Source organism: Anolis carolinensis, chromosome 1 (genome assembly GCF_035594765.1).
Source record: "Anolis carolinensis isolate JA03-04 chromosome 1, rAnoCar3.1.pri, whole genome shotgun sequence".
NCBI classification, from domain to species: domain Eukaryota; kingdom Metazoa; phylum Chordata; class Lepidosauria; order Squamata; family Dactyloidae; genus Anolis; species Anolis carolinensis.
In genome coordinates this window covers 329,654,961-329,674,620 of record NC_085841.1, presented here as the reverse complement: position 1 = coordinate 329,674,620, position 19,660 = coordinate 329,654,961, and the positions used below count along the sequence as shown (strand labels likewise).

Genomic DNA, 19,660 nt, shown 5'->3' with positions numbered 1-19,660 from the left:
GGATTTACACCTCATGTTTTCTCTCTAAAAAGAGACTCAAAGTGGCTTATCATTTATAGTTTGTAGTCAGGTATACACATTCTGACCATTGTCTTTTCTGACTGATTAAAGCAGTCAGGGAAGATCTGAGTGAGTAGAGAGTGGTAAATGCATATTTGAATATGGAAGTTACGACAATCAACCTTATGGTGAATGTTGTAAAACTTGTATTAATATGCCCTCCATGAATTACAGTATTCCAATTAGTGTCCAACGTGCCAGTTTTGGGAAAAGATAAGTTGAGGGCAATCTCTTGATTCTTGGATGAAATGAGCCTTCTGGATTTTTTACAATCTGTCTTCAGGTCAGGCCTAGGGCCCCTCCAGACAAGCCCTATATCCCAGGATCTGATCCCAGATTTTCTGCTTTAAAGTGGATTATATGAGTCTGCACTGTCAATCTGGGGTAAACAGAAAATCTGGGATCAGATCCTGGGCTATAGGGCCTGTCTGGAAGGGTCCTTAGAATATGAGATAGTTTTGATCACCCTGATGGATTATTAATACCAGAGCAGGGGGCATATGCCCTTTTAGTTCTTCTGACTTCTGAACAAGTATTCAATATCAATAACATGGATATTTTTCTTCACAACTTAAAAAGGATTGGCTTAAAAAATATCATAATATAATGGCTCCAGTCCTTTAGGGTTGGTTTTAAAACATGATATGTTTGTTCACTGCTTTATCCCAGAGTATGAGCTGGCCTGAATTTTAAGATTTTGGGAGGGAGGGCTTTCCCTTGGTTGCATTATCATCACAAACATGTTGATGAGGATAGGAAGGAGCCTCTTCAGTGCCTACTCTTAGAATATGGAGTTACCTTCCACAGGAGGTCAAGTTAACCCCCTCTCTGCTGCTGCATAAGCTCCAAAATCCAAATTACATATTTGGCAGCAGACCTAAGCGTGGAAACTAGAGCTCCCACTGAACTGTTGCAGGAAGTGGCAAGAAATATGTATTTAGCCACTCAATAGTTCACTTTTTAGGTCCAACTTATGTCCACCTTTCCTCAAGTAAAGTAGCTGTGTGAAGTGGCTTGCTGTAAGAAGTTGTCGTCAAGTGAATGCAGACATTCTTTGCTCACTGCTTTCCTCTCTAAACTGTCCTTCAGTGTAATCATTTTACAGCTATTTTGTGGTGATACAAATGGCTAGCTTTGACGAAAGACAAACAAGTAGAGTACTGTATAACACAGGGGTCCCCAAACTTTTTAAGCAGAGGGCCAGTCCACAATCCTTCAGACTGTTGAGGGGCCGAATTATCATTTGAAAAAAATACAAACAAATTCCTATGCATACTGCACATGTCTTATTTGTAGTGTAACAACAACAACAACGAACAAACAATACAATATTTAAAAATGAAAACAATTTTAACCAATATAAACCAATTAGGATTTCAATGGAAAGTGTGGGCCTGCTACTGGCCAATGAGATAGTCAAGTTAATTAGGATTGTTGTTGTTGTTGTTGTTGTTGTTGTTGTTGTGTGCCTTCAAATCATGTCAGACTTTGGCCGAGCCTAAGTCTAAAATTAATTATTTATTTACTGCATTTATTTACTACATTTATATCCCACCCTTCTCACCCTGAAGGGGACTCAGAGCAGCTGTATGTACATACAATATATTATATTATTAGCATAACACAATATTAGCATTATATATTACTATATTGAACTATACCACTATATTATTATATAATATGTAATATATACCATATAATTAATATTATTATATGGTATTACTATTAGTATTATATTGTATAACATAAGATTATTATCAATATTATATGTATATACAATATATTATATTATTAAAACTGATATAAAAATATTATATTATAAAACTGAGGGCGGGGGCCAGGTAAATGACCTTGGAGGGCCGCATCCGGCCCCCGGGCCTTAGTTTGGGGACCACTGGTATAACACATCCACTTTTCCTCATGAGGAAGTTTAGAAGGTAACATAGGCAACTTTTAAGGAACATATATTTTAACAATTTAACAAAAAAGAGATTAAAAATTTCATATTTTGGAATTCCTGATTGGACAACTATAATTTCAATATTTCACATACCCATTTCTTTTTCAAGCATTCATTAAGGAGATCAACAGATATGGATGTGTTTGTCTGTTTCAGAGTTGCTCTGGAATATTTTTTTTTCAAGGTGGACAGATTTAAAACATTCCAAACCACAAGATAAAGATGGTTTTCAACTGGACAGGGACCATGGGATGACTGTGGGATATTACATAACTGATTTTTACTATGCAAAAAAAAGAAGAAAAGAAAGAAAACCTACCTTGAGCCCCTTGGATCTTCATTGTATGATCCTCTTGGAGAATCGGAAAACCCAGCTGTTCTCCCTTGTCTGTTCTGATAAGTGATGGTGGTGGTTGTAGTAGTAGTAGGAGTAGATGCAGATGATGATACTATAGAATGGGGTTTCACTTCAACAGAAGTTGGTTCAGATGAACCAAATAACATGGGCTGTTTACCCAGAGGAACATAAGAACTTCCTTGGTCTGAAGAGCTAGCAGATGATGTTAGATTTGAGCGACTAGATAAAGTGGAAGATGTATCTGTATTTTTATAAGAAAAGGAACCAGGGGTAGGGAGAAGAGCTGCTCTGCCTGTTTCAGTGGCCTGGGAACTGGCAAGTGAATCAGAAGCTTTAAATGACAATGAAGTAGAAGTAGGGGTAGGAAGCAGAGCTGGTCTGGTTGCCTCAGTTGACTGGGAAGTGACTGAGGAATCATTATTTTTATAGGAGAAAGAAGTATATGTAGGGGTAGGGAGCAGAGCTGGTCTGCTTGACTCCATGGTCTGGGGGGTGGTAGGAGTCTCAGCTGCTTTAAATGTAGAAGTGGAGGTAGGAGTAGGAAGCAGACCTGGCCTGGCCACATCTGTCATCTGGGATGTGGGAAGTGGCTCACTGGCATTAGAAATACAACTAGGAGTAGGAAAAAGAGTTGGTCTAGTTACTTCTGTGTTATGGGTACTGGACGGTAACTCAGCTGCTTTGTATGCATAAGAAGAGGCAGGAGTAGGAAGCAGAGCTGGTCTTACCATCTCTGTGGGCTGGGAATTGGGAAGTGATTCAGTAGTTTTAAATTTAGAAGAACCTGCTGTAGGTAACACGTTTGGCCTTGTTTCAATGGCCTGGGTGCACTGAAGGCCAGGATCGTTTGAAACAGGCATATCAGATGTCTGTGGGTCAGAAGAGAATCCAGTAGAGGACAGAGGGAGTGAAGCTGAGGACAAAGTAGATGATGCCATTGGCATACCACTCTGCATTGTTTGAGAATATGGAGAATATAGAAGTGGTAAAGTTCCACTGCTAGCATATTGACTGTTCATGTTTCGAAGAGACTTGACTTTTTCTTGAAGGTGAATATGAGTAGCTTTCATCTGTCCCTGCCACATCATCCACTGTTTCTCACACTCATAAAGCTGATCTTTGTGAGGGTAAGTCTGAAGCTGATCCTGCCATTGCTGAAATTCACGTTCCCATTCTTTGTAAAGTGGTTGGAATTGTTTATTCTGAGTCTCAAAGTGCTGCAGTTGCATCTCCACGGAGAAAGTCTGCCAGAAACAGAAATTAATAATTACATATGTGCTGGCTTCATTCAGCTGGTCTACTCCAGTCAGCAATTAGATTTAGAAACTGATATAGTCCTATGTTTTATAAGCACAGCCTTTTCTAATATGTAAATGAACGAAATACAGATTTAGAAATGAAACATTTCAAACTGTTCATAGCTTTAATAAAATTGTAACTGTACACTGAATGTGCAGCCATGCCTTGAAGCCTTGAAATACCATAATCCTTCACAAATTATATACATAACATGTATCACATCTCAATCCCCAATCATCATAAATGAAGTCATACTCTTGCACTAAACATTTATTATGATCACTTCCACTGAAATTAATGAGAATTCTTTCTACACAACCTGTTTCATATGATTTTAGTAAACAAATATTTTAGTTTCTTATAATTTAGAAGAGAATTACACCTGTGGGCCTATGAAGGTAAACTTTTTCCACAAAACAAAACAAGAAGGAATGGGAGTTCTACAGGCTTCAAAACTGATTTGGGGTGAGGGAGGCTGTGTGATACCTGCCCACATATATACAGACAAATAAGACTCCCTCCAAAGTCTATGCTCAGCATTCAAGTAAAATAACAATTTTATTTAAAAAGGAGGAAGTCTGAATCAAACTCACAGGCAAATGTGGTGGCTGCTGCATGATCTGCTGGTAGTGCTGCAGAATTTGTTGCAGCTGTGCATGCTTTTGCATGATTCTCTGATACTGAAAGCCCACTCGCTGCTGTGGATGCTGCTGCCATTGTGTTGCTGCCACCTGCAACTGCTGTAATCGCAAACTTTCCTCCGGGTCCACTGGTGGCTCAAGGCTCAGCTGAGGGCACTGGTAAATATCAAGCAAAAGAAAGTTTGTTCAGCAGTGTAAGATACATCAGATATACAACTCTGACTACTGAAAATACTGCTGTGTGTTTTATACACATATACAATTGATGGTTCAGATGCAGTATAATGAAACAGCAAGCCCCTCATATGAAATATCTCAAAGTACAAAGCAGAATGATTCACTTTTAAGGAGAGCCTCCAACAAAGCAATAGCTACTTTCCAAAATTAGTACTCTTTTTGTTTTTGTCGAATTGTCACCCTTTGTGGACAGAAGTGCTTCCATTAGTGCAACCAAGAGAAGGCAATTTTTCTCCCTTGTAACCCTTACCCTCACATGCCCTAAAAACATGTTATGTAGAACAAATTTGTGAGTAGTATAGAGGGCTATGGGGTGGGCAGTAGGAAAGCAGACTTAATTATAAACAAGAACTGGACTTCAGAAATGTATGAGTGGGTGAAATTCTTATACTGTTTCATGAACGATTGTGCAAGAGCTAATAGAAAATTGTTAAATGATTTAGAGGAACATGACCAAGCAGACACAGTTCTGGATGTCAGATCTCTTTTCACTTAACAATGTTGTAATAAGACAGAAATTTTGATTTTCCATTTTAAATATGGGACACTATTTTACTATACAACTGTATATAATGGGACTGGAGCACCCACAGATTTGGTATTCATGGGGTCAGGTTTGGGGGTTCTGGAACCAAACTCCAGCAGATACTAGTGCATTAATATCTGAAGCTACAATCCAGCCGTGAGACTAGAAATGGGAAGGCCTGGGAAAAAAACAGAAAACATTGAGAAAAAAGTGTTTTTTTCTGTGTGTCCCCCCAATTTTTTTCATCCCCCCCCCCCCCAGCCCAATTTTTCTGATTTTTTGATAGGCCTTCCCATCTCTACGTGAGACATGAAATTTAGATGCAAATGTCTATAAAATCTAGGAGCAGAATGTAATGGATGTTCTCCAAGTGTGTGTGTATGCATATGTATTGTGTTTACATCTCACTTTACAGTCACAAAGAAAAACTTTACATGACACAAAGAGGAAAAAAAATGGCTGTGGATGAAAGGACAAAATTCAGCACATACTGATTCTTATCTCACTGCAATGACAGGGCAGTGACAGTTGGGATGAAAGGAAGGCCTTTCATTTGTTTCTGGACCTAGGGGAGGGGAGGGGAGGGGAAGGTTGTCCCTACCCCCTTATCGAAGTGTTTCTATGTACATCACAAGAAAGGCCTTTCCTCCCCATTTTGACCACTAATAAGCTTGGTACGCTAAATGTCATTCCCATGTCTGGTTCAGAACTAATATTTTCATCTTAATAAATTCTCTTGTTCAATAAACTGAAAACAAGCATTGGAGGATCTACTCTGTTTTCATTTTCATAATGGGTTCTGGAGTTTCTTTTGATCTAAACCAAATGCTGAATTCCAGTTAGAGCAGATGACTTAATCAACTAAAAGTAGACACACAGACCTACATCTTTATCCTTCTAACAATGTCAGCCCCTCAATCTTTTTCCCACCTTGCAACCGTGAAGTCTCAACCAGATCTTACATCCCTTTCCCAAGAATCCACCATATTTTTTCTATTTTTGCAACCATTGGGACTACAACAAAGACACGTGTAGCTTCTCTCCTGCGTTTTTGTCTTATTTGCAGTTCTTGTGGAGACATTCACACTCAAGCCATTAGGTTGAAGAATGAAAACTTTAAAAACTATCATTCTAGCATTAATGGGAAAAATAATACAGGTGGTTAAAAGCACTTAACAAATTATCAGTGGATACCAAACTAGTATTAAGATTACTGGAGTTAACTTGATTAGAAAATGAGAAGATGAGCTATATAGCACAGAGCACATTTATGAAGTTACGGATTTGCTAGTCAACTTCAGTCCCATATAAATTGGAGGAATTATTATGAATATTACTATCAAACACAAAAAGAATAAATGATCCCAAGGAATAATAAGTATCGCTTCAGCAAAAAGAGATATGTACTTCATATCATATGATATATTAACATAAAATTCACTACCATAAGAAATGAAATTAATTATAATTCTGAAAACTTTTAAAAGAAAGAATTAGATATTATTAAAAAAAATCATGTCAGGAGCGATTTGAGAAACTGCAAGTCACTTCTGGTGTGAAAGAATTGGCCGTCTGCAAGGACATTGCCCAGGGGATGCCCAGATGTTTTACCATCCTGTGGGAGGCTTCTATCATGTCCCTGCATGGGAGACTGGAGCTGACAGATAGAAGCTCACCCTGCTCCCTGGATTTGAACCACCAACCTTTTAGTCAGCAGTCCTGCCGGCAATTAAACACAATAAGTTGGACAGACTTCTCACCTTTTTCAATCTTAGGGAACCCCTACATAAAAATATCGTAAGTACAGCTCCATTTTTAAACCCCATCTTCATTCACCCCACAAATCATGATCTTTCACAGAACTCCTTGCAAAATCTCATAAAATCCTTGGGCTCGGGAATTCTGCTTGAGAAATCACAACACAAAGGGTATGAATTACATGTATGTGGGTGTGAATGTGATACAGATTGTCTAGTATAGTGGAACTTTGACTTAAGAGCATTTTGAGTTAAGATCTGAAACTCAGCCCAGGTTTTGCTTTGATATATAAGCAGCATTTTGAGTTAAGAGCTAGCGTCAGAGGGAGCATTAGCATGAGAGAATAAGGTTTTAAGTTAAGAGCTCAGTCACAGAATGGATCAAACTCTTAACTCAAGGTATCACTGTAGTACTATTTTGGGTACTTGACAAATCTGGATGGTCACTTCTAAAAACAAAAAATTAGACGTATTCCACGGAACATATTCAGACCAACCAAAGCAAACCTATACTCTTGGCATTCGATTTCATTATGGAATCACTTCTCCACTATATAATCACATACAGTAATGTGAATTACTCCTAATCCCAAAATCTATTCAAAAGCACACAAAAATTATAATGTGTAATACAATGTTATATTTGTTCTGTGATGGTCTCAGGTAGTGAAACTACTACTCAAGGCAGAGTGATACCAAAACCTATTTTACAGATAGGCAAAGCCAAATGAACACAGGGTTTTCACACACTGGCATGATGTCATATACCTAGACAGACACAAATCCTGAGCCTGAAGCCTAAATCTCATGTCTATCTATTGAACAGATATGGTTTCTGGTCATTCATTTGAATTTATATTCTTCCCTACATTGAAGCCTCAATGCAGGATGCACATACAAAATATAAATCAAAATAGTATCTCCATGAGAAGGCCATAAACCCAAAATTAATGCATCAAGCATGAATTAAGGCACTGTACACTTCAACTGACTGGGAAAGCACTGTTATTAGCTCCTCTTGTATTCTAAAGCAACAGTGCTAGAAGCAAACAGTTTTCAGACAGCTCCACTGAGAGCAGATACTTGAAAGTAAGGAAAAGAGGAAATGAATCCCTATTAATAGGCAAAACAGTGACAGCTCTGTGCACAGCATACCTTTGCCTCAACAGATGACAAAGGGAGATCACCACCTTTGAGATGTGGTAATTTAGGTTCATAATGCAAAGCAGACTCAGAAAGTTCATCAGAAATGGGAATGCCCCTTTCTTCTTGTCTCTGCTCAGGGGTATCTTTTACAGCTCCCAAAACTGATGGCAGCTGCTGTCCCAATGCATGTGTTTTTGCCCTCTGCTGCAGAGTAAGCAGATGTTGTTGATACCAATACTGCTGCTGTTCCTACAACAGAAAAGATGAGAAGGACAATAATATCTAATTTTAGAAGAAAATATCATATCCAAAATTTTAATGTGAACAAGCAATATTAGTCATTGAAAAACAGAGAACAAATCTCATTTTTAAAAGCATTAAATACCTCAAATAAATCCAGATGCAACATATTTCTACTGCAGTAAATATTAGAAGAGCCAATGAAAATATAGGTCACAAATCTAATCAAGATTTAATTCTACAACCAGATTTTAATTAGTGATCTTTTCACTATTCTTGCTTTCTTGCTCTTCATGCTTGTTTTAAGTTTTTTACCAGCTGTCTGCACTTTTAATATATAATTGTAAACTAATAATGGAACAGTATTGTTAGAAAGACAACATCAAGCTTTTAAAAAGATACCTTCAGTGCTGTAATTCATAGTGATTTCGATTTTTCTAGATGCTATTTATCCATTTCTTTGAATTTAACTGGCAAAAATGAGGTATATAAATTTGTAACATGTTGACTACTCTAACATATTCTGTGCAGATCTTTGTCAATTTCAGCTGGTCTAGTATGCTGGAGCTCAGATTACAATTAAAGCTGGTTATACTGAGTACAGGCATTCCCCAAGTTATGAACAAGATAGGTTTCTTAAGTTGAATTTGTTTGTAAGTCAGAACAGGTACCTTTCTTACGTGTAGCTCTAGCCAAACACACACACACACAATATAATAATAATAATAATAATAATAATAATAATAATAATAAAACTTTATTTATATTCCGCCCTATCTCCCCAAGAGGACTCAGGGTGGATTACAACACACTAAAAAAACACATAGAGGCAAACATTCAATGCCTAACCACAAAAGCAGACACGGATACAGTTAACAACCCACCCAATGCCAACACCAACCGACATCAAAAACCAATCATAAATAAAACCTAAAATTGCACAAACGGTTACATAATAAAATTGTATCTAACCATAAAAACATAAACATTATTTCAACCATAAAAACATGAACCTCAGTTTAACACACTCCTGAAGGTTCACTAAATTTTTTAAAAATATTTAAAAATTCAAGGTTGGAAATTGCTATAATATCTGACAGCGCCAAACCAACCCACCAAGGCTAGAGGACGATGAAAATATCTGATCAAAGGCAAAGTAGCTGACTGTCGTTCCCTAGTTCTCTTCCTCTCTGTATGCTAAAGTGCACAAGTAGGTTTTTAATTGTTTTCTTGAAGAAGAGGAGGGAAAGAGCTGTTTTTATCTCTTTAGGGAGGGCACTCCAGATGTGAGGGGCGATCACAGAGAAGGTCCTCTCTCTCGTTCCCACCAACCGCACTTGAGGCGGGGGTGGAACCAAAAGTGGGGCCTCCTCCGCCGACTGCAGTGTCCAAGTAGGTCTATAAGAGGAGATGCAGTCCTTCAAATAGCCTGGATCCAAACCATTTAGGGCTTTAAAGGTAATGACCAGCACTCTGTATCTAGCCTGGAAGCAGACCAGCAGCTAGTGGAGCTGCCACAGCATGAGAGTTGTCCGCTCCATGTACGGAGCTCCAGTTAGTAATCTGGCTGCCCATCTCTGTACCAATTGATGCTTCCGAACCATCTGCAAGTTGCTTCTAGTGTGAGAGAATAGGCTGTTTGCAAGGACGTTGCCCAGAGGATGCTGTAAATGTCTTAAATTCATGTTACTGACTGGATACATTAATCTATTTTTACTGCCTGTTGTTTCTACTATTTGATTCATTTCCATACCTATTTGTAATTGTTCGTACTAGTTTATTTTTGTGACATGTGTTTATTAAAATAAACGCCTGAGGCTCAGTAGAAGAATGATATGCTAACATGTAAGTAGTATCATAGCAAAATTTAAGATCAACAGCAATATTTTTTCACAGCCACAGATCCAGAGGATGCAGCATTGTATTTCCTGTTGTGTGCATGTGAGATTACTCTGGCCAAATAAGATAGCAACAGAACATTGTACTCAGAGAATATGATTACCGAATCATTATCAATGCAATTGTGCCCAACTCTACACAGAATTAATTTCTCGTGAGTTCAATGAAATCTAGTTCCAGCTACAGCTTTTGATTTGTAACTGATGTTCTTCAGAGATTAACAACTGTCTGTTGCAACATCTATTCAACAATAGAACTAATGTCAAGTGCAGCCTCTGCTACACAGAACCCCCTCAACAGAACAGAGAAAGCTTATTTCCATTGCTGAAAAACAATAAAGAAATGTGTGGCAAAAAGAGGTATTAGAAGAAATTCTAAGGATTTATTTATTTACAGTATTTATATTCCACCCTTCTCACCCCAAAGGGGACTGAGGTCGGATCACATTGTACACATATAAGGCAAACATTCAATGCCATAATATAGAACAGAGACAGACGCAGGCACGGGCTGGCCTCGAACTCATGACCTCTTGGTCAGAGTGATTTGTTGCAGCTGGCTGCTAACAAGCCTGTGCCACAGCCCGGCCACATTCTTTGAATCTTCAAAGAATGTGAAGATTCACAATACAGGATTTATAAAATGTACATGATTATTTGGATCTAACTACTAGCTACTCAGGAGCCCCGGTGGCGAAGTGCGTTAAAGCACTGAGCTGGAGACCGAAAGGTCCCAGGTTCAAGCCCCAGGAGCGGCGGGAGCGGCCGCTGTTAGCGGTTCGAAAACATGCCAATGTGAGTAGATCAATAGGTACCACTCCGGCGAGAAGGTAACGGCACTCCATGCAGTCATGCAGGCCACATGACCTTGGAGGTGTCTATGGACAATGCCGGCTCTTCGGCTTAGAAATGGAGATGAGCACCAACTCCCAGAGTCAGACATGACTGGACTTAACCTCAGGGGAAACCTTTACCTTTTACTAGCTACTCAAGTCATGTCTACACATTACACAACCATGTAGGTTTACTGTATACACTACAGGAACAAGCAGAAGCTTCATCCAGAAATCATGGAAGCGATCCAGGTTAGTCAGAAGGCAGATCAGGAAAGAAGGATTCAGACTATGCTGAATCCTTCTGAATCCTGGATTCAGACTGTGATGAATCTTGAAACTTTAGGGCTGTTGCTTACTCTCAGCTCTGAACCTGGATGCCCAGGTTTTGGCAGTGGTCAGGGGCATGTTTGCACCATCAGAACTAGTGTTTCAGCTATGCCTCTTTCTGGTGATATCAGATCTAGTTGTGGTTAACACATGCACTGATTACATCTCATTTGGATTACTGTAACATATATTACATTAAGTTGCCTTTTGAAGCTGTTCAGAAATTTCAGCTGATCCAAAATGGGGCTAAACTGCTGACTAGAGTTATTTTTAGAAGCACATAACCCCCTTGTTGAAACAGCTTCAATGGCTACAGATATGTTTCTTGATACAATTCAAACTACTGGTTATAATTTCTAAATATGTCTTAGGCCCAGACTATCTCCCTTTGGGGAGATGGTGGCAAGATAGAAAAATACAGTATTATCATCATCATCATCATCATCATCATCATCATCATCGGAAAGCTTGTATATCCCTATGTAAGCTGTCCTAAGCTTTACAATGTTCTAGGGAGGGCCTTCTCTCAGCCCCACCCCCCTCTTGGCTCCAAGGGATGCTCAGTTGGTACTTTTCTTGATCTCCTTTCACTACTAGGCAAATACTTACTTATGTAAACAGGACTTTAAATTAGATTTTGGGTAGAAGACTATGCTGCATTTCAGTTTTTAAAACTAAAACCAAACAAACAAAAGTCCCATAGTGATTAGTGAGTGGCGATGGGACAGAACTGTGAAATCTGGAAGCCCCAGTCAAAGAATGGCACATGGACGGTGAATATGGATTCAGTCGTTCTACTTCAAGGTTTGTGGTAGTTGAGTAGTTTGGCAGCAGTATCCACAACTGAGCAGCCCTTTTTACAGTCCACTATGGAAGGGGTTAGAAAAGGTTTCCTAAACATAGTCTGCCTCTCTTATCCTTGACTGGACTGCCACATCCAGAGAGGTCAACACCTTGTGGCCAAAAAAAGAAAGATGAACTTTGGAACATGAAATGCATGGACATTGTTGGACAATGAATGGCCAGAACACAGGACTGTTATTATTGCAAGGGAGCTGAGACATTTTAACATCAACATAGAAGCACTTCAAGAGACCTGGAGAGAAGGAGAGGGGCAGCTGAAGGAAGAAAAAGGAGACTACTGTACACCTTCTTTTGCAAGAGACTATCTGAAGAAGAATGAAGAATACACTGAGTCGACTTTGCTATTAGTGAAGTAAGATGAAGCATCTGTTCGAAGCACCCATTGGCATTAACAAACGATTCCCAACCTTACAAATTAACCTTGTCAAAAACCAACAGGCAACTATGATAAGTGCTTATGCAACAACACTAGATGCTGACAAAGACATCAAGGAAATTTTTTACTGTCAGCTGGACACCATCCTGTCGGAAATACTTAAGGAGGACAAAAATCACCCTTCTGGGTGATTTTAATACAAGAGTTGGATGGAACTTCGACCTGTGGCCAGGGACCATAGGAAAATATGGGATTGGCATCCTGCTTCTCACCAAATGTGCAGAACACAATCTTGTCATCACCAGCATGCTCTACCACCAGAAAAACAAGCTTAAGCCATCATGGAAGCACCCCTGGTCAAAGCATTGGCACCTCTTAGACCAGGGGTCCTCAAACCTTTTAAGGGTTTTTAAAAACCCTTTTTAAGTGGAGGGCCGGTTAATGGTCTCTCAGATGTTGAGGGGCCAAATTATCATTTGGCAAAAAAACAAAACAAAACAAAACAAAAACAAAAAAACCCAAATTCTTATGCACACTGCACATGCCTTATTTGTAGTGCAAAAAACACCCAACAACATTTATTTATGTGTTTATTTACTACATTTATACCCCACCCTCTCTCACCCCGAAGGGGACTCAGAGCGGCTTACAAGTTTCATGTACATACAATATATTATATTATTAGCAGAGCACAATATCAGCATTATATATTACCATATTGTACTATACCAATATACTATAATATTATTAGTAATATTACATGTAATATATAATATATAATTAATATTATTATATTATACAATATTATTACATTGTATTATTATTATTAGCCGCCCTGAGTCCCCTATTGGGTGAGAAGGGCAGGACAGAAATACTGTAATACAGTAGAGTCTCACTTATCCAAGCCTCGCTTATCCAAGCCTCTGGATTATCCAAGCCATTTTTGTCGTCAATGTTTTCAATATATCGTGATACTTTGGTGCTAAATTTGTAAATACAGTAATTACAACATAACATTACTGCATATTGAACTACTTTTTCTGTCAAATTTGTTGTATAACACGATGTTTTGGTGCTTAATTTGTAAAATCATAACCTAATTTGATGTTTAATAGGCTTTTCCTTAATCCCTCCTTATTATCCAAGATATTCGCTTATCCAAGCTTCTGCCGGCCCGTTTAGCTTGGATAAGTGAGACTCTACTGTAAATAAATATTGTATTGTATTACATTATAATATTATTATCAATATTATATGTATACACAATATATTATTACCATAGCACAATATTAGTAAATGAAAGAACAATACAATATTTAAAAATAAAAACAGTTTTAACCAACAGAAATCTATCAGAATTTCCATGGAAATGTGGGCCTGCTTCTGGCCAATGAGATAGTCAAGTAGGATTGTTGTTGTTGTGTGCCTTCAAGTCACTTCAGACTTTGGGTGAGCCTAAGTCTAAAACTGAGAACGGGGGCCAGGTAAATGACCTTGGAGGGCCGCAGCCTTAGTTTGGGGACCCCTGTCTTAGACTATGTAATTATACATGCCAGAGACTGCTGTGATGTGCTTCTCACAATAGCCATGACAGGCGCTGATGACTGATGGACAGACCACAGGTTAATTCAATCTACGATGGCCATCAAGATCGCCCCCAAATGTAGACTCCAAGGAAGAAAGGTAAGGCATAAAATGAACATCCAAGCTCTTTATTTAAGAGCCCTCCAAACAAGTCCTTCTCCAAACAACACTCAAGGATTATCTACCCATAGAACAACCTGAAAATGTCGAGGAACATTGGAATAAACTGAAGACCTCTGTCATCACAGCCTGTGAAGAAACCATTGAATACGAAACTAACAAATGCCAAGACTGGTTTGATTAAAATGATACCGAGATCTAAGAGTTTATTGATAAAAAGGAAAGCCTTCCAAATATGCCAGAGAGACACTAACTGCACTGCTAAAAAAGAGATCTACACCAGTACAAAAGCTGAAGTCCAATGAAAGACCAGAGAACTGGTCTTGGTGTCCAGCTAACAGTAAAATTTAGCCTGTAGAAGAGACGGCTGAGAGGAGACTTGATAGCCATGTACAAATATGTGAAGGGAAGTCATAGGGAGGAGGGAGCAAGCTTGTTTTCTGCTGCCCTGGAGACTAGGACGCATAACAATGGCTTCAAACTACAGGAAAGGAGATTCCACCTGAACATTAGGAAGAACTTCCTCACTGTGAGACCTGTTGGGCAGTGGAATTCTCTGCCCCGGAATGTGGTGGAGGCTCTTTCTTTGGAGGATTTTAAGCAGAGGCTGGATGGCCATCTGTCGGGGTGTTCCTGCTTCTTGTCAGGGGGTTGGGCTGGATGGCCCGTGAGGTCTCTTCCAATTCTACGATTCTATGATTCAAGAACATCTGGTGGGGAAAAAAAGGCTCACAAAATCCAACACTTTGCAGATGTCCATGATGTACGGGAATTCTTTAACACCACAAAGGTCATCTATGGCCCAACAAATCATGGCATACACCCACTATACTCATCAGATGGAATCAAATTTCTGAAGCATAAAAAAATAAATTCAACTATGTTGGAATGAGCACTATCATGACCTTCTTAACTGCAGCTCCAATGGGGTTCTCTTGCAAATCCTGCTACAACCAGGGATGAGCTTGCAGCATTGCCTAGTTTGAGGAAGTCAGCAAAGCCAACTAAAAAAATAACAAAGCCAGTGGACCTGATGGGATCCCTGCTGAAATCTTTAAAGGAGGTGGATACAACAATTCCACCAGCTCATTAAAAAAGTGTGGGCAACTAAAAAAAATCCCAGCAGATCACAAGGATGCCACCACCATCACTCTTTTCAAAAAGGGGAAAATAATAGACTGTGGAAACTATCAACATATCTCCCTTCTAACATCCGCTGGGAAAATCCTTGCAAGAATCCTTGCAAACCGCCTTCTACCTATCTCAGAAGACATCCTCCCAGAATGTCTTCCGCCCCTCCAAAGGAACAGTAGATATGATCTTCACTGCACGACAGCTCCAAGAAAAATGCAGGGAAGAAAATCAACATCTGAACATTTATTTATTTGGGTTGTTGTATGTTTTCCGGGCTGTATGGCCATGTTCCAGAAGTATTCTCTCCTGACGTTTCGCCCACATCTATGGCAAGCATCCTTAGAGGTACCTCACAACCTCTGAGGATGCCTGCCATAGATGTGGGCGAAACGTCAGGGGAGAATACTTCTGGAACATGGCCATACAGCCCGGAAAACATACAACAACCCTGTGATCCCGGCTATGAAAGCCTTCAACAACACATTTATTTATTTATTTTTATTTACCACATTTATATCCCGTCTTCACCATGTAGGGAAGTTGGAGCCGCCTTACAAAAGGCACAAACTTGATGTCACAACATACATAAAATAAAATCACAAACACATTAAAACAACAAGTTAAAAACATCTCTATATTAAAAAAGGCAACTAATCAAAATTCATATAATCCAAAGCCGTAATCCGTTGCCGTTCCAATTTGTCATTGCATTAGTCATAATTTTTTAACTAAACTACAAGTAACTGTCCAAAAGCTTGGTTCCGAAGCCACGTTTTAACTTTTTTTCTGAAGGTCAGGAGGGAGGAAGCTCATCTAACTTTGCTGGTGAGGAAGTTCCACAGATGAGAGGTCACCACTGAGAAGGCCCTGTCTCTTGTCCCCATCAACTGCATCTGCGATGGAGGTGGAATCGAGAGCAGTGCCTCCCCAGAAGATCCTAACCTCCGAGGTGGATCACAGAGGGCAATGCGATCGGACAGGTAAGTTGGGCCGGAACCGTTTAGGCTTTATAGGCTAAAGCCAACACTTTTAATTGTGCTTGGTAGCTGACTGGTAGCCAGTGGAGCTGATGTAATGGGGGAAGGAAGGGTTGTATGCATTCATTGTATGATATTTATTGACCTTATACAAAAGCATTCAACACAGTGACTTGCAGTACTCTCTGTACCATCCTGCAAAAAATTGGATGCCCTGATAGGTTTGTGAACATCCTGTGGCTCTTCCATGATGGCAATAGTCTTGGACAGCAATGGCTCCCAAAGTGACCCATTTAAGGTGGAATCAGGTGTCAAACAGGGATATGTTGTTGCCCCAAACTTATTCTCCACCTTCATTGCTATGATACTGCACCTTGTTGATGGGAAGCTACCCACTGGTGGAAATCCTTTATTGGACAGGTGGCAAGCTATTTAACCACACTAGACTGAAAGCCAAAACTAAGGTCACAACAACATCTGTTATAGAACTCCAATGTGCTGATGATAATTTAGTCTGTGCTCATTCAGAAGAAAGCTTGCAAGCCACTCTAAACACCTTTGTAGTAGCATATGAAAAGCTTGACCTCTCACTGAACATCGAGAAGCCCAAAATGTCCTTTCTGCAGGCACCAACCAATCCCTTTCCAATGCCAGAAATACAGCTTAATGGTGTAACAATAGAAAATGTAGACCATTTCCGCTACTTTGGCAGCCACCTCTTCACAAAAGTCAACATTGACACTGAAATACAACACCATCTGAGCTCTGTGAGTGCAGCATTTTTCTCAATTAACTGGCACGAATGGGGATTTCTTGATACCAGATAAATGTAGTTTCTAGTTGCTTGAGAATAACTATCAAAATAGGACTAACCAATACAATGCCCCATATTATATCAAACCATAGACACTGTATTGACTTGATATTAATCTATATATATAAAAGAGTGATGGCATCACGGCAATTCACAAAACAACAAAAGTACAGGCCCCCCAACCTCAAAATTTGACAACACAACCCATCACCCACGCCTCAAGGTTGATACAACAAAAAGAAAAGAAAAATAAAGTCCTAATTAGAGGGAGAGCAATAATTTTTTTATCCAATTGCTGCCAGTTTAGAGGACTATTCTCTGCCTACTTGGTTGCCTAGCAACCAAGGGACAGCCAGGTTAGGGGACAGGCAGATTTAGGCCTCACTTAGACTTCTTCCACAGATTATCTAATTTGCACTGGATTATATGGCAGTGTAGACTCAAGGCCCTTCCACACAGCTATATAACCCATTTATAATCTTATATTATCTGCTTTGCACTGGATTATCTTGACTCCACACTACCATATAATCCACTTCAGTGTGCATTTTATACAGCTGTGAAGAAGGGGCCTCATTTAATCCAGTTCTAAGCAGATAATTTAAGATTATCAATATACAGTAGAGTCTCACTTATCCAACATAAACAGGCCGGCAGGATAAGTGAATATGTTGGATAATAAGAAGGGATTCAGGAAAAGCCAATTAAACATCAAATTAGGTAATCGTTATACAAATTAAGCACCAAAGCATCATATTATACAACAAATTTGACAGAAAAAGTAGTTCCATGCACAGTAATGCTATGTAGTATTTAAAGTAGAGTCTCACTTATCCAACACTCGCTTACCCAACGTTCTGGATTATCCAATGCATTTTTGTAGTCAATGCTTTCAATATATCGTGATATTTTGGTGCTAAATTCATAAATACAGTAATTACTATATAGCATTACTGTGTACTGAACTACTTTTTCTGACAAATTTGTTGTCTAACATGATGTTTTGGTGCTTAATTTGTAAAATCATAACTTAATTTGATGTTTAATAGGGTTATTCTTAATTCCTCATTATCCAACATATTTGCTTATCCAACGTTCTGCCAGCCCGTTTATGTTGGATAAGTGAGACTCTACTGTATTTACAAATTTACCACTAAAATATCACAATGAATTTAAAACACTGACTACAAAAACATTGATTATGAAAAGGCAGACTGCGTTGGATAATCCAGAACATTGTATAAGCGAATGTTGGATAAGTGAGATTCTTCTTTAATATGAAATAATTACTGGGATAGAATAATGCAGAACAATATAATCTCTAAAACCAGGACAGTAAATAAACAGGGGAATTCCACACAGGAAACAATCGGGGCCAGCTAACACCTCCCAACAAAGTATTCCCATCATCAAAGTCTGGAAAATCCTCTGTTTTCTCAGAGCCACAGACAGTAGAAGCACATAAAATATCGCAAACAACACCACTCTGAAAACAAGGGAATTCCACACAGGAAACAATCGGGGCCAGCTAACACCTCCCAACAAAGTATTCCCATCATCAAAGTCTGGAAAATCCTCTGTTTTCTCAGAGCCACAGACAGTAGAAGCACATAAAATATCGCAAACAACACCACTCTGAAAACAAGGGAATTCCAGACAGGAAACAATCAGGGCCAGCTAACACCTCCCAACAAAAAATTCACTCAGGGAGGAAACAGCCAGGCTTTAAAGCTGCAAGGCCATTACATCCTAATCATTTTTCCTAATTGCAGCATTCATACTTGCCTCCAACAAACAAAAAAAACCAATCAGAAATATTGTATATTCACAACCTTTAGGAAATAATATCCCCTGATGGCGCAGCGTGTTAAAGCGCTGAGCTGCTGAACTTCTGGACCGAAAGGCCACAGGTTTGAATTGGGGGAGCGGAGAGAGCCCCCACTGTTAGCCCCAGCTTCTGCCAACCCAGAAGTTCGAAAACATGCAAATGTGAGTGCATCAATAGGTACTGCTCCGGCGGGAAGGTAACGCCGCTCCATGTAGTCATCCCACATGACCTTGGAGGAGTCTACGGACAACACTGGCTCTTCGGCTTAGAAATGGAGATGAGCACCAACCTCCAGAGTCAGACACGACTGGACTTAATGTCTGAGGAAAACCTTTACCCTTGACCTTAACTACCACCAATTCCTCAATACTTTATTTCCCATACCACCAGACTTCGCCACAGCAACGCGTGGCCGGGCACAGCTAGTATTGAAATAAAATAATGAAAAGCAAATTAAGACAAACAACAGTTTTCCTCGTGGCCCGAGGCGGGTTACAGAATAATTAAAACACATAAACATTGTAAAATATCACAAATACGCATATTAAAATGTATTTCTATAAAATACATATTAATATACACAAAACAGAGATTAAATAAAGGACACGTGTTTAAAATTCAAGAGTCTCAACCACAAAATGAAGTTTCTGGAATAAAACAACTCCTTTCAAAGTAAGT

At 39.2% G+C, this 19,660-nt stretch overlaps 1 protein-coding gene across 4 annotated transcripts in view; it reads right to left on the bottom strand.

The window, feature by feature from the left end:
- Positions 1–19,660, bottom strand: part of ylpm1 (YLP motif containing 1) — a 78,833-nt gene that overhangs the window by 55,896 nt on the left and 3,277 nt on the right. For 3 of the 4 annotated variants that reach the window (XM_016991315.2, XM_062968311.1, XM_008124123.3), the window contains exons 2-4: positions 7,994–8,233; positions 4,271–4,474; positions 2,340–3,622 (exon numbers count right to left, since the gene is read on the bottom strand). In XM_016991315.2, coding sequence (XP_016846804.2) covers positions 2,340–3,622; positions 4,271–4,474; positions 7,994–8,233 — 1,727 coding nt within the window. The remainder of the gene's footprint in view (positions 1–2,339; positions 3,623–4,270; positions 4,475–7,993; positions 8,234–19,660) is intronic. The other variant, XM_008124168.3, reaches the window with a different exon arrangement.